We start from the raw sequence: 16,545 nt of genomic DNA, 5'->3' as shown, positions 1-16,545 counted from the left end.
GCATGCCTGCTGGCTTAGGCCCCGTGAAGCTGCCCACTGAGGAAGAGGAGGTGGGAAGGCACTGCCTGTGCCATGGTGAGAGGAGGCTGAGCTGCCCAGTCCTGAGGAGGAGGAGGTGGCTGTGCAGGTGTCCTTGGGGAGCTTAGCTGCCAAAACACATTAGGTGCCTGAGGATTTTAGCAACCTGTGTAGGCAACATCTGAGAATCCCTTCCTTTACCACCTCACTCCTAAGGTGACTTAGATGTCATTTTTCCACCTCCCGCTACCACCTTTTCATTTATCTTGTTGCAAATGCCTTCCAGAGAGCTCAGATAATACATAAAATATAGATGAAAGTGAAGGATAAAGGAAACAGAAACTGATTATACAAGTTTCTTCTTAGTTCCAGGTCAGAACTGTCTTATAATAACTACCCAGAAGCCCACAAAATGCCTCCCTAAGATGTTCAGTTATGCCCGGAGTTCAAGCTTTCCAGAAGATGGTAATGCTCTTATAAAGCTGCAGAGTCTTGGTATATGTCTTTCCTTCTATGCATATTTTTACACATATACAAAATATACAAAAAAGGGGGAATAATTAAGAGGGGATGCAGCACCACTGAAAGGTCTCAGTTTAAACAGTGGACATGCTGAGGCAGACACGATGTAAACACGTGATAGGGGAGTCCTCCCTCCTCCCTAAAGAACTGACTCATCCAAATGAACAGAAAGTACAAGGAGATCAGATGTCCATAGAGACTTGCTCAAAACCACAGAATAAATCTGCAGCAAAGCTACGAACCAAAACTGTATCTCCAAATGTCCAGGTCTACCCTGGCACCTAGAAAAAAAACTCTGTAAATTAACCCTATCAAATCCGCTGGTCAGAAACACAAATGCAGGTTCTTTACTAAGCCTGCTGTAAGCTTACTTTTAGTGGTGTTCCCCTGCATTCCAAATAGGCTGCATGACCTCCTCTTCAACTCAGCCATCATTTAATTGAATGGAAGACATAAAACTACCAACCATAACAATTAACTGCAGCAACAATGTGTATAATGCTCTGGTTTTAACCCCAGGGATCTGGCAAACCACAACCGCTCATTCTAGAATTCAGAAGTATTTAAAACATTATCCGAGGGCAGATGGAAGAAAAATACTTAAAACCCAAAGAAACGAAAAGGTAGTTCTTTTGGGGCTAGCATTTGTTATTGGTTCTAGATTAAATTTGCTTTCTCTAACCTCTACACTTCTCCGGTCTCTGAAGCAACCATGTTTACTGCGGAGTAAACACGTACACGTTGAACACTGAAGCACAGGAAACATGACATCTTATAAAAATGCCTTTAAAACTAGTGGATGCTGCTCTAGGACCTTCACTGAACAGTAGATTTCCTTTTTCTGCAGCCCACAAATAACTCTGTAGATGAAACCATAATAATGGCTAAGCAGAAAAATTTCAGCACCACAGTCATCTGAGGTGGAGCATTTCCCGAGTACCCTCGTTTCTTAGACTTTTTCTGTAGTAAGTTTCCACCTCGCTGCTGCACAGCTGGAAGCTGAGAAATGTGCACTTCTTACTGTTTACTTTCTGAGCTACTTCATTAAAAGCCTGTGAGCCCCACTGTGTAACAGAAGGGGAAAACATTGTTCACATCCTTCCATGTATCGGGGAAGCTCTCTGACACAGGACATCTTGATGGCTGAGTCATCCCATCTGTCCCAGACACCTCTCGGGCCAAAATGAGATGAGCTGAAGGAGTGCTCACCAAGAGGTGGTTCTTTAAACAGCTAGAGCATCCTCAGCCCCTCACAGAGCACAGGCACTACAGGCTTTGTGGGTTTGGCTTGCTGTAAAGACAAGGTGTGCTGAAGACAAAATGCTGGCTTTGGTTATGACTGCGCTTCCTCCCGGAAATAAACACAACAGCTCGAGTTTAACCGGGATCAGAGCTTGGCCTTTGATGTCAGGGGCATAATGCCAGGAAAATACTGCAATACTTTTTACTTGGCTGATCAAGACACTGCACTAGTCCTGAGTTTGGAACAGAAAAGCTTACTGAGCTTATGCAGAAATTGCCATAAAAGTCAGCTGTGGGTAGAGGAAGAAGGTATTAACGAAAAAATGATGTTCACAGAGTATTGAACAGAAAGGTCTTGAGAAGTAATTGCAGCAAATGTGGACTTTCATTATGTGACTTGTATGCATCGGAAATAAACCAAGATTTCTTACTGTTGCAGTGAAATTGTATTAAGAATAATAACGTAGCATCTATATAATTAATTCAGAACATCCTTTAACAAACCTGGAAAGGAAAGCAAATGCAAGTTTGATTTAACTGGCATTTGAAGATGATTTGAAGGCTGAAGCACCTCTCCTATAAAGATAGGCTGAGAGAGTTGGGGTTCAGCCTGGAGAAGAGAAGGCTCCAGGGAGACCTTAGAGCAGCCTTCCAGTACCTAAAGGGGTCCTACAAGAAATATGGAGAGGGACATTTTACAAGATCCTCTAGGGACCGGACAAGGGAGAGAAGGTATATTTAGATTAGATATAAGGAAGAAGCTCTTCCCTGTGAGGGTGAAGGGGCGCTAGCACAGGTTGCCCAGAGAAGCTGTGGCTGCCCCATCCCTGGCAGTGTTCAAGGCCAGGTTGGACAGGGCTTGGAGCAACCTGGTCTAGTGGAAGGTGTTCCTGCCTGTGGCAGGGGGGTTGGAACTAGAGGTCGCTTCCAAACCAAATCATTCTGTGATTCTATGACATGAATAAAATACCTGCTAGACATAGAGCAGCATGCAAGAGCCACAGTGGAAAAAACAAAAGCTCCCATACCTGTATCTTTGCTTCGGAGACTGCTTTTCAGCTGACTTAAAAACATGTCCAAGATAATATAAAGGAAAGAATAAAAAGTTCCAGTTTGTTGCAAACCACGTTAGAGTGAAGGGTGCATCGAATTTCTTAAAGGTCAGTTTTGCTAGCTGGGTTGAACCTGACCAAGAGGAGCAGACACCCAGGACCATAGCCACACCCCAGACAATCTTCTTGAGCTGCGTCACGGAGCATTTCCAGCAACAGCGGTTCACCCTTCCACCGCCTTCCGCCCCGGCTTGCATCTGTGCTTCGGCTGGGGCTGGAGACTCCCGGGAGCGCTCATCCCCTGGGGAGAAGAAACACAAGGCTTACTAAGGAAAGCCAGCCCGCATTTTAGTTTTCAAACCCTAGGCCCTTCTGCAGTCACGCGGAGCTTTAGCAGCAAAAGAACCCTCCAGATCTTGCCACAAAATGTCCTTTGTTTTTAGATCATTGCAAGGCCTCTGGTTCAACCGAGACATAATTACAATGCAAATAGTAATTATCACCTCTAGATTTAGAAGCCACTGGGTAAAATTGAAATGAAAATTACATGTTGCTCTGATGTACAGAGAAAGGCTTAACACACCACTTAAACTGATGCTGTTAGGACGTGTAAACGAATGAAAAATACACATCCAGTTTAATAAAGCATCAAAGGGGATTACAACAACATTTGGAATTGTTATTGTCTTGGAAAAAGTGGAATTGGACAGCTTATGGAATATGGCGTTTCTTAAAAGGAGAGGGGGGACAATGTATTTAATCTTGCAGTTAAGCACAATCACAGCAATGTAAATAGTACAATTAATACTCAACTTGGATCGCCAGGCATTTCAGTGATCTCTAGAAAAACAGCTCTTCTGAGGCTGTAGCCAGATGGCAAAAATTAGACCAACCCACAGGCTGCCCTGGAGAGCATTTCGGAGTAGGCGACTAACTTTTTTTTAGCTCCAGCCCTGCACCAAATGAGACTGGACTGGAACTTTGCCCCAGTATATAACTGAGTCTACTATGCTGCTGGAAATTTCTTTCCTAAGAAGCTTCTTCCCTCAAATCCTTAAACATGAATTGGTATAGCCCTGGTATCGTACCACTATCAGCAGATACTGACTGAATGAGCAAAGTGAGGTTAGGGTGGTTCAGTTCTCAGGGAGCTCAAAATGTACTGGAGACCTCAGTGGCAGACCCTTTAGGGCTTTCTACCTGCCTTTCTTAAATTCACCCCATTCGCATGCAACACTCAGTAGCGACTTGTCTTAAAGGATGATTCAGTTGGGTTGGTCCATTCACTTGAAGGAGGATGTATTAGTAGTTCGTGTTGAAAGCCAGGACCCTACAACTTCAAAAGTGTCCAGAGGTCACTGCATGCATTGAAAGGTGAAAAGAGAAATGTAAGTGCAGCCACGGCAATGAGAGACTGTATTATTGCCAAACATTTATATACGTTCAGTGCAGATTAAGAGAGATCCATACACAAAAATCCTTCCTTATCCTGGTGAGAATCAATATTTGGAATGGAAAATTGCTTAAAAACTTTTATTTCAGGTTAACCTAAATTTGTATTTATATGAGCTAATACATTATTAAAGAAAAGGATTATTCCAATGGAGAGAATTATTATTTCCTTACAGATAACGAATGCCTGATCTCACTAAGATCTGAGTTTGCCTAGTAAAATTGTATTTTGTAACAGGAAAATCTGTGGCCTCTGGTGTCTTAAAAAGAGCGAATAGCAGCACAGGCATAAACATCTGGTCTTTTTGAGTGGCTTTAAGAGAGCTGGGCACTTTGCTGATCTCCAGTTATTTCAGTAGAAGATTGTGTGGGCAGCTTTCTACATAACAGGAGATGCACCAGCAGGCCAATGAATTATCCAAAGTTAATGTTGCTTTGTATTAAAAACCTAATGGAAGGGCTACTGCTACCTGCTAAATGTTACAAGAAGCTAGAATTGAGAAAAGGCTGTCTGTGAACCCTTAGCTCATTCAAAATCATTTAAATACATTTTCTTCATAATACACTGCTTGTCACTAATACTTCTTGCCTCACTTGCTGCACAGACCAGTCAGGGTTCAGTTTACCAGACAACAGTACATTCATTTCTTCTAACTTCACCGTCTAATGGCTCAACACTCTTTGCTCTTCACCACACAAGTCCCATAACGATTACTGATTTTTTTCTTTCCTCTCAAGCTTTTCTACTAAGCGTTGTCACTGAAACACCAAACTCTTCACACACCCTAACAAACTCCAGCATCCTTCCCACAGACCAGGGGTATTGCTATGCACGGAAAACCCACACTCGGGCAGCCAGAGTGCCAAGCAAGAGCTTAGGAGGGGTTTGTGCACCTGTGTCAGTGCAGAGAACAGCCTTCCTCCACACACAGTTTACATCTTTGACACTACCTGGAGAATTAGGCAAAAAAAGTTCCTCCTTCTAGAAGACAGCTAGCTGTACCTGTCTTCTCTGCAGTGATTCCAGCAGGAAATTGGAATTTAAACCCCTCCTGCTAAAGATATTTTAGATTAGTGAGCATGCCTTAAGCCACTAGGGTGTATGATATCTGAAGATGAGTAGGTGCTCTGAATCACAATATTGAAGCTGTGTTTTCTAAGATCAGATTTGATCATTGAGACAGCAAGTCTGTCCCTCTGGCCTAGTAGGGGAAGGAAAGAGGGGAAATCATGACTACACTATCTGATGCACCAGACACTCTACATAAAATAGTGCAGTGTTTGATGGACACCCCACAACACACACTGTGGTGAAGATCTTATCCCCACCAAGGCTGAAGATGATGCCTGCTCTGCTCCCCTTTTTACTGCACACATATGCATGAGTCAGCAGTTCACATGGACAACTCGCAAGGGAATCACTGCCTTTTAACTCTACTCCATGTCAATTACTCCCTATGAAATAAAGCTGAACTTTACTGATGCTTTCTCAGCTCCATAGGCAAAATTACTTGTCCAGGTATATTTAATTTTATGTTAAATACACCAACAGAAACATGAACTTTCAGCAAAAGACAACATTGCATGTATCACATCTAAAGTGATCTTGCAGCTCAAGGGTTGAATTTTTAGGGATGCTCATTCTTTGGATGCTTCCACATGCTGGATGAAGTAAAAACTTATGCCAGGTATGATGGGTTTCATGATGATGGGTCCCATATTTTGTGGTAATACCACTATTCTGGTAATACACAGTTACAAGCTGACACTTAAAGCATGTGTCAGTGTCTGTGGTATCTGTCAGTGAAACTGTATTGTGCCCATATCATTTCCTGTGCTGCTTCAGGCCTGGATGCCAAATGGGCACAGCCTTTTCTAGTGGCACTGTCCTGGAGGATATCTGGGACACAGTCTGCCCCCAGAAGCCAGGCTGTTTTTGGAAGAGGTGGACACTATAGATGTTATACACCCATGTGGTCTCATCTCTCATTTACTGTGATGGGGACTTGCCTGCCAGCTGACATGTATAATACTCAGAGCTGCAGCTTTCCCTGCCCAGTCCCTGTGTCCCGATGGAGACATTTTCCTCACCTAAACCACAGTTTAGGTCCCAGATGGGGTGACATCAAACCCACACATGGATGAAAAGCTCTTCACTCTCTTCCTAACATTCCACCATGGTCAGCTGGCAACAGAATCCATACGAATTTAAAGATGGCAAAATGTCTTGTCAGAATGGACAATTCTATTTCTGAACACTCTTCTCCAGGCTTTTACTGGTTTTCTTCCATTGCTCCTTGCAGCAGACTGCTCTGTATGCTACTGTATCCCCCAAAAGAACAAATCAAGATGCTGAGATAGAGGAAAATTGACTAGCTTGCTTTTACTAATTTTGGCTTTTCATTTTTCCTTTTATTCATGCCTTTTCCTGTTTCCTAAATTCCAACCGGAACCACTCCTTCTCCCTCCCTTTCAGCCCAAACTCTTTGCCATGGCATTCAGAAGCAAAGGGAAGAAGAGATCACCTCCAGTGCTACTGGCAATGCTTTTACCCATGGGGATCCCTAACACTGGGAGACAGCTGTCTTTCTGTTTCTCCATTACGGGTGAGGCCCCTCTCAGCTGACTTCAGGTACTTGTGGTAGGGACATCTATACCAGAGCTACTTAGTCCATGCTCATGGCTGAGGCCATGGATTAAAACAGGCACTGGAAGGTACTAGACACCCCACATAAAGCAGATGCCTTAGATGATGTGCCCTTTCTCACCGACTACAGATGCACTGTGTCAGACAAAATCCACCCTAGCAGAGGTTAACACCTTTAAACAACCTGTCCAGACCACTTCAAAAGTGCTTTAAGGTCTGAGACTCTTGTGCACAGATAGCCAGCTAAAGACTTACCGCAGCACCACACTGTATCTCACTGTAGATGTCAAAATGTGATACTGATAAAAACCAAGGGCGGCATTTGTCTTCTCAGTTTGAGACTTCTACTGTGCAGACTTGTGTATCTGAGACAGTGATTTACACTTTCTGCATAGTTAGTAGACAGCAAAAAGACATTTGCATAGCATGATTTATCTCCTCCTAAAGTAGATGATAAAGGCAAGCCAGATGAATCACCCTCACCAAGTGCTTGTTTCTCTCCACCAGCTCTTCTAAACAGTCTGGGGTGACATGTTCAGAAGTAGGTGCCTCTAGCGTAGGTGTCTGAAGCTGGGCTAGACGAATCCCACCTCTCCACCTCTGTTCTGTGAGGAACACGGAGTATAGCCACTGCAGGCAGCACTAGTGGGCTCAGCGCTGGGCCATGACACCCAAACATATTTAGCTGTCACCAATGAGCTGCTTTAGCTGATGCCAGCTAGCCAGCAAATGAGTGAAAGACGTATTACAAAAGTGCTGGGTGTTCTTGCCAACCCTTCAGTGTGAGAAAGCGACCCTCACAGACTAAGGACCCTCAGTCCTAGTAGGGACTGAAACATGTGCCTAATGATAATGCACAACTCCACCGACTTCCCCAGTCTATGCTTGTGCTTCAATGTAAGCATATTCTTAAGCAGCATTTTAGATCAGGCTTCTGGGAAAAATTCTGGCGAAAGAAAGAATCCTCACAGGCCTCTCTGACAAATACAAATGAGCCATCCTCAAAGCATTTCCAATTTGCCAGCCTCTCAGATGTTTTGTGGCTGCTTGGGCATTGCACAGAACAAGCTTGTAAAGCTTGCAAAAATACATGCTTATCATAAACAGGGGAGAAGGAGCTGAGTTACAAGCCCTGTAACGCAGCACCTGACCACCGGTGTGTTTAGAGCTCTAGAAACCAATGACATGCAGGGGAATCAGAGCTGGAGCACTACTCAAGGTATATTCTCACAACCTTTAATGCTGTGTGACTTCCTCTTCACCCAACAATTACCACATGGATCAGTGGGAGACAGTTCCAATGCAGTAACTTACTAGTTACATACAAACATACCTAAAAACACACATGATGACTTCTGGTGGTTGTTTTCTGGACACAAAATACTATTTGCCTCATTGGCAGACTTCCAAGCTCCTCAAAGTGTCTTTTTTATCCCATTCCTGTCTACCACACTAGCTATGCATTATTTAGCTGTCCAGGATTTTTGAGCTAAGTTGTACAGCTTAGGAATCATCCTGTGAAGACGAAATGCCAAATCCACAAAGTGATTTACATCTCTGATTGCCACTGTAGTTGTCTAAATCTGAAATGTGGGTATTTATTCAGATATGTGGCCCAGGCCAGTTAGGGACTCATCTGTCACCTGGCAGATCAGCTAGTAGCTAGTGCAGCTTTCTCATGCCATTGCAAATGGTGACCTCCCCTTTCACAGGTCATCCTGATAGCTAGTTTTAAGGAACTGTTAATATTTTATTTCAGAAGCCAGTTAGCTTCATGTATCTACCTTTCCAAAGGCCTTCCTCTCTGCTGCACATATCAGTAATGACAGCACACACAGCTTAACTTCTGCACCAAGGGCCATTTTCTCCAAATCAGCTTTACCTGCTTGCACCAGCTGTATCCTCCTCCCAGTCCCATTAGAGCTCCCCAGATGCCAAAGAATCTGTTTTCTGGGCATGCCTAAGCACCATGACTCCTAAGAAGGTTTGTGCCTCTGTCATACCCAGACCCTGTCAGGATTCAGACACGTTTGAGAGCTTCCATCTCTCATTTTAAGAGTAATCTCCAAGAAATATTTCCATACTGTATTTGAGGTAGTCATTGGAACAAGGCCTAGACCCTCACTTTTAATTTTCTGGGCAAATGACTTTCTCACTTCCTGCTTTCCCAATAAATAAGGATGTTTGCTATTGTGAGCAGACCAGCTTTGCTGATATCTGGGTTCCCCTGGTATTAGAGAGTCACTGGATTAGGGCACCCTTCTGGGTAGATGGGATTCCTGCTTCTTTCAGCACAGAGGGTGGAAGGCTGCTCCATGTTCTGAGCTACTGACGAGGATCACACACTCCACCTACACTTTTTGAAGGAAAAGAGTTCAGCCACTTAGCTGCCAGCTCAACTCTGAAACAGAGTAGTAAGTGCTAGAGAGAGTGAGCCATAGTGAGGAACAGGGATCTTATCACAGCATAAACCACAGGTCTCTACTTGGCATTACGTGTTGGGCAAACTAACCGATTTAACCTGCAGCCTCACCAGTGTCCTCTGATGGGGGGGGCCAATAGGCACACTGATAAAGGGGATGCAGTTTCCTCTCCTAGGTTTTTAAGAGGCCTCTGACAAAAATCACACTATAAAGGTCTTACAGAAAACAAGTGCCCAGGGAAGGTACTGGAATGGATAAAAGGCCTAGTAGAAGACAGGAAACCAGTGAGGAGTAAATACAGTAATGCAGGAAGTAGCTGAGGCTCTGCAGAGGTCTGCTCTGGGACCTGTGCGTTTCACAATACCCACAGGTGACCTGACCAGGAGGCAAGCTGTGACCTGAAGTTGGGCAGGTCAGCAAGGGCAAGGGCCAGCTGTGAGGATGGCAGGCTACGTGACTGGGTCATACACCAGCAGATGGAGAAGTGTACCTGCCGATCAAGAGGTGCAGGTGGGAGTAAACAACCCATATGCCGCATACCCAGCAATGGGCTCTGGCCATTGCCACCGGGGATCCTGAGCCCTTCACAGGCTACTCCACAAAAAGGGCAACTCAGTGTTCAGGAACAGCCAAGAAACCCCAAAATACCTGCCAAAAATTACTAGGAACAAAGCAGAAAACAGAGAAAAAAGTTATTTTCCTACGTCCCCATGGGTGGCTGGTGGGTGAGACTGCAACGCTTAGCGTCACAATGACTTTGGGTTTGCACACATTTCCCCAACCTTCCAACCATGGTCCGCGCTGAAGGTCTAAGAGATCAGTATTATATTTTTTAATGAATACTAATTAATGTATCGCAATGGAAAAATGACAAAACCCCATAAACCTTTATTAAATCAGTTTAAATGAGAATATTTGGTCAAAATGGCATCACATATATAGATTTTTGATGCTATTTGGGAAACTGTAAAAGTTTAAAGTACTTTCTTTAAATACTTTGCTTTTACAGTAACAGATAAAAATAATTTTACTTAATTTGATCACGGAATGGAATGACTAAGTCAAGAATAAATCAATACAGCAGATAGTTTTAAAATCCACAGTAGAGGTTATTTTAAAGAACAAAACCAGGATATTAACCTATTAGGTCAGAAGGTCTGAATTTGCTCAAGGCTACAGAATAAGGGATATACGTATCTGGAAATGGGGAAAACTGCACGAAGACAGATTCAAAACGAGACAAATGCATTCTGCGTTCAGACCTGCTTTTGCTGTTGGAATCCATAATATAAATTAACTAATTATACAAAGTAAGGTGTATTGATGCAGGATTTTCAGACTTGCCTGATCATCTCACCCTAATTTCTGCAGGTTAGAAAATAGGTCTACTGGCTCACCAGCAAGTAAGTGATTCTCTTATCCTCTTGTCTGTGGAAATCTGGCCCATATCACTGGTTTTCACCAGATCATCCATATAGCTTAACTCCTACAAAACAGGCATAAGTTTCATGTAACAGGTACACCCAAATTCTAAACTATTAACCACAGATAAAGTGTTTTCTATCCCTAATAGTTATTATATATTAATTCCTGTTTTATCTTGCACCAAATATTATACCTAAGCTTATTAATAGTTGGAATTAAATAATCTCACATATTTGCTGAAGATATGCTAAATTCTCCTCCTTAGCATACACATACATTCCTTCCTCTGACAAATACTCCAGTGAGGCTTCCTGCAAAATATATGTTCTAATTCCTGCTAGTGATAGTGAGCTGAAAAATTATCAACTCCATACCACAGCAATTTAGACTTTAATCCACTGAATTTATCTTCAGAGGCAACTGCTTAGAAATTCTATTAAAAGAGCTGCATTTGAATGGGCCTCATTAAATTATGATATTCCAACTTTGAATTTTATGGGGTGGGGAGCTCCCCTAAATACTGTCTTTTTTACTATTAATCAGGATTCATGACTGGAATCCAGAGTGAAAATGGAAGATATTGGGTGCTTATTACAGTACCAGCATTGTGGCGCTGGAAAGTACAACTGTAAAAGCATGTAAGGAATAATCCTGATTATGAGATACATATTCTTGATAGCATGGAAAAATATTTTTTTTCCTCCTTATTCCCTTTTTGAATAAAAGTTGGACTGAAGCTAACAGTGAGTTGCCTGGCAATGTCACTGGAAGTTTTGCCATTTAGTGTGAGCAGACCAGCCTCTCTATGGAAGCTGAACTTCCATTAAAACAAAAATAACTTGCAACCAGAACAGTCTTCTGGGCAAATTTTGATCAGAGTCTGTGCAAACTTCACTCTGAACAAAGGTCTGAGAGATGATTGTCTGTTCTGATGAAAAAAACCACTGAATTCTCTGAGGGAAACTACTGTATTAATTAGCCAGGCATTTGAGTGCCTCATGTCTTTCTTGAGTAATAGTTTTATCTCTAAGGGAATCTAACTACTTATATAAATAGCACATTTATATCAGTACCTATGCTCAGGTATTTATATTAAGAGGTAAGTGAATTTATGCTAACTGTGGAGGCTATGCTGGCTGCATTTTATCAAAACCAAGATGATGTTCTTTCTCCCTTATTGAGCTTTCCAAAATTCAGAGCTGCTTGGCTTTGAAGTAAACACAACTTTAGACAGAAGATTTTGCTATAGCCCATTGGTTCCTTGCATACCGAATTCTAACTCCAACTGATCTCTTTGAAGCTAAAGGGGTAACCTGCTATTGAACCTCAAACACAATGTTTTTTTAGGTCCTGCATTCAGAACAAGATTGTTGGAGCATCTGCTCTTTGTCAACCAATAACCAGATATTAGCATAGACTTGACATGGACTTGAGCGTGCTCACAGTGGTTGGAGTGACGCACATGTAATCCAGACAAGCTCCCTCCATTCTGCTGCTCAAAGATCTACCAGAAGAAAGAAGAGGATGCTCTTCACCTCTCACCAGAAAGTTTAGCAAAAGCTGGGTCTCCTTTGATAAGAAACCTAGGTTTGGCTGGACCCATGGTGGCACAAAGGCACTCAGTATAATTCCTAGCAAAAATATGTTACTGTCCTGATTTTGGTTGGGATAGAGTTGATTTTCTGCCTTGAGACTCATGTATATTCCTTTCCAATGCAAAAAAAAACCCTAGTTTCTATATTCTCTCTGATACTTGCCTTTTCCTCTTTTCAGTGACACAGGCTTTTGTAACCCACTATTCTTGACTTGTTTCAATCACTATAGAAGATAGACTAGTACCTTTGTCAACCATAAATACAATACCATCCTTGCTGAGACTTGCATTAGGGAACTTGAGGAGACTGTGGAAAAGGGCATCTCTAGATCATACATCTTCAATTCTGTATTTCTCCATGACAAGGCTTGTAGGGATCACTTTTTTTTTTTTTTTCATTTGAGGAGGTTTTGGCCAGAAGTAATGATACTAGGTAAAATGTGTACCTATTACCTCAAGAAAAGTCAGTGTATAACCAAAGGGTGTTAGATCCTATGGAAAAATCCATGTCTTGAGTTGGACTCACAAAATTTCCATGCCAGGTTATTATGCTCTGCATTAGGCCCATTTAGAGTGGAGCCAGGTTCCTGGAACTGGGCAGTTAACATCAGAGAAGGTAGCTGGCTTCTCCAGTACATGGTACCTATGCAGTTGGTGAGCAGCCCTGTGTAAAAGCAAGCCATTTCTGCACCACTAAAAACACCTTGGCTCCTGTTGCGTTTGATCTTATTCTGTAGTGGCTGCCAGCAAAACTCAGTGAAGATTGTAAAGTAAATCTACTTTTTTATTGGACAAATTCCTGCTTCTGTGGGATGTTCTCCAGGTCTGCAGTGGCATCTTATGGTTTATAATTAACAAAGATTAACTGGGCTGTAGACTAAAGGCTGGCAATGGTACTCCAGCCAAGTGGAGGGAGCTGCTTAGTACGTAAGTGAATGTGCTGTGCTGAGTATAATGTGCTAGGAAAGCTACAACATAAATAATGCTGTATGTGAGGCTTGTAACTGGGAGATTCCTGGGCAACACATGTTGAGCTGCCATAGACTTTTATGTTGAACTACTAGTTTGAACTCTGCCTTTTATGCTGCACTGTTCCTATGCTACAAATCCTGTTGTTTACAAATGCCAGCCATTGGGAAAGAGAGACAAGATATCTTTAATGAGAATTATAAAATTAAAATGGGAGACAACAAATGATTCATTGTGGTGTTTTAATATTTATTTTTTACTATGTCTTGTTCCAACTTCTCATGAGAGAAATCTGTAATTAAATAGATGGATTAGTAACCTTCTGATTTTTTGAAAGCAAATGCCTAAATTGATTAAAGATGACTAGAAAATGCACCTTGCTTCATCTAGGGGCAAGTGGGTTAAACATAATGGTCTGTGATCTACAGAAAGTCTGAGAAGATGATCCAAGGTTGCTGTTATCTGTAAGTTCTGTCATTGTAAATGAAACTATTGTTTGTCCATAGCATGTACATGTTGGCTTTTTTTCAGACACTAAAGTAAGGAACCTTGGATACATCTTTAATAATTTATCTTCCAGCTTTGTGATACATAAAAGCTCCTGCCCTGGCATTTGTTTAGTAACATTAAAATAGTCTCATTTTATTTTTGTATCATTTGGGGAGGGGACACACAGTGCAGAAGTAATGAGTCACCTCCAAACTATAGCTTATGAGTTTGCACAGGCGAGATAGTATATGAAATAACTGGTGGGACATGATCAAAAAGGAGCTGGTGGGAATCCCCAGTGGGTAAGCCTAGCACAGCTCATTTTGAGGCTGTTTAAAGCTTAAGAAAGCATGGTGCCATTTGGGAAGGGAGCCAGGTGTTATGCAACAAGAAACTCCTCACGCCTTTGGAACAGGAGCTTGGACATCTGCTCAGATATGCTGGTGTGTTAACTTAAAGTACTGCAAGGAACAGGAAATTTCGGCAAAAGTTGCCCTGTGGCAAAGCCAGAGTGTAATTACAGCCTATGTGCACTTAACAGTCAGTACCCCCAGTAAACATGGAAGAGGGCACTGTTTTTCCATCAGGGGAGTAAGCCACACTGTCATATCACAGCTCATGCTGGTGGTATCATGGAGAAGCAGACACATAGCAAATTTACACTCCTGTTCATTCCTGTAGCTGCATGCAAACTTGTTAGCATTACCTTCACCCCTAGGTCATTCATCCCATCGCAGCTCTGGTCAGGAATCAGCAGAAGCTGCTACCACAACTATGGAGCAAGCACCAGCTGGGTTTGATGCTCTGGCCTAATAGTGAATGCTCACACTGAACAAAAGCGAGCATTTTGCAAGTTATTACTCTGCACAGAAGCCAGCATGCATTTCTCATGAAGGCCACTTCAGTGGGGAAGTGCACACAAACCAAATGCCCTGGCTGAGCCATAGTCCTCTCCTGCTCTCCAGCTACTTCTGCTTTCAAGAACATACAAGCAGTGCATATTTCTGTCATGTACAGCTCTTGTATAAAAGAGACCAGTGGGCACAATTCTTGCTTCAACAGATGTGATTTTTCACACTGTCTGCCCAAGTGCTCGAAGTATAAACAAGTATTGCCTGACTACCAAAATCTTTCAATGCCACCAGCAGAACACTGCTAACAGTTACACAGTATTTATCCAGAGATATATTTATGTAGCACTTGAGCTTATCTCTCAAAAAGGAAGTTTTAGTAGGAAGCTGAAGTCACTGATTTCAGTAAAAGAGGTCTTGTCCCTGCTATATTGCATCCATTCATGGCAGTGCCCTCCCGTGGCCAAGAAAACGTGTGGGAAGTTTGAGGGTCCATTCCTATCTACTGTCAGTCTTTTCTTGCCTGCTCAGTGAAATGACGTGCTGCTTGGTTTTAGGCAACTTGCTTCATTCTGCAGTTTCTCGGCTGCTCCGTCTGCAAAATGAGGATAATAAGAACTGCATCTCTTAAGGAATCAGACTGCCACTCATGAAAGTTTTTGCTGTGCTTGGGATCTTCAGTTTGTGCTTGCTGAGGTAAAGAGGAGGTTTTTTTAAAGTGATTACAGTGTTGATATGCTTGTGATGACTCCCCAGCAGGCATGCAAATATGTTAAAAGGCCAAACTCATTTCTCATTTGTACTTGTATAATTCCCTGCAACTCCAGCAATGCAGACAAGGTTACTCCAGCTGAGCATGTTGCAGAATCTGGTTCCACAGCAACTCAGTTTAGACATTAACGTGTAATAATTGAAAGTAGAGAGGTTATTATTTGCATTATAAGCAACTTTGAACATCACCAGTCACTCTTCCCAAGAGAACAGTGCAGAGGAAATGTGCTGTATTGGGAGGCTGAAATACCATTTCCTAGGTGCTGGAAACCTGGGAATAAGTAGCTCTAAGTATGGGCTAATTAAGTGAAGGATGGTTTTTCTCTGGCAGAAAAGAGAGCTCCTGGCAGCTCCTCATGAAAGCTGACGTTACGTGTCCCTGGAAGATGCAGAGCAGGGAGTGAAATATTTACTTTCCTAATGAAGGGAAGTCAGCCTTCAAAGTACACTGTGCTTTCGTGTACAAACAGAGTGAAACCAGTCAACTGACTGGTCTGAGAGGAATGGCCCCTCCAGTATGGACAGAAACTGCTGAGAAAAACAACAACAGAAAGATGAACAAGCACAAATCAGGCACCAAGCCTACATTTCTCAAAATACGAAGAGTGTGCAATGGTGCCAGGCATACAAAACACATGGTATGGTTACTTCCTGCCTGGGTGATGCATGTAGATACACTCGTCTTGGGAAGTGCTGGTACAGCAGGCTCAGAGCATACTGATGATTCAATCTCTGAAGTAATTCAAAATGACAGTCACGCTTGTGAAGACTCACAAAGTCCTTATCTCCCTTTTAAAGCAAAGAAGTTACTGCACCAACAGGAAAATAGAAGGACTGCTGGAAGGCTTTACAGCAATGCATATCAATGAAAGGCTCCTCTTGGCTAGCTATTCCAGAGTGACACATATTCCTAGTGGTTCTGCCAGAGATCCTTGAAATGCTTTGATGATGGCTGATAGGAGAGAAAATAATCATAACTGCAAAGCAGAAGAAAGTTTTTGTTACCTTGTATTTGCAGCACTGGCTATGCCTTTGCAGGGGACTTCGGCTACCAGAGAAGTTTAGGAAAGCAAATCTTTACCAGAGGTCT

General features: G+C 42.5%; 1 protein-coding gene across 4 annotated transcripts in view; it reads right to left on the bottom strand.

The window, feature by feature from the left end:
* The window catches only part of SLC35F3 (solute carrier family 35 member F3), a 167,160-nt gene that overhangs the window by 40,151 nt on the left and 110,464 nt on the right, over positions 1-16,545 (bottom strand). For all 4 annotated transcript variants that reach the window (XM_057407055.1, XM_057407058.1, XM_057407056.1 and 1 more), the window contains one exon: positions 2,811-3,135. In XM_057407055.1, coding sequence (XP_057263038.1) covers positions 2,811-3,135 — 325 coding nt within the window. The remainder of the gene's footprint in view (positions 1-2,810; positions 3,136-16,545) is intronic.

The sequence above is a fragment of the Pezoporus wallicus genome, unplaced genomic scaffold (assembly GCF_028554395.1).
Source record: "Pezoporus wallicus isolate ANWC-B61680 ecotype Strahan unplaced genomic scaffold, APGP_CSIRO_Pwel_v1 scaffold_6362, whole genome shotgun sequence".
Lineage (NCBI taxonomy): Eukaryota > Metazoa > Chordata > Aves > Psittaciformes > Psittacidae > Pezoporus > Pezoporus wallicus.
This window is presented reverse-complemented; position numbering and strand designations above follow the sequence as displayed.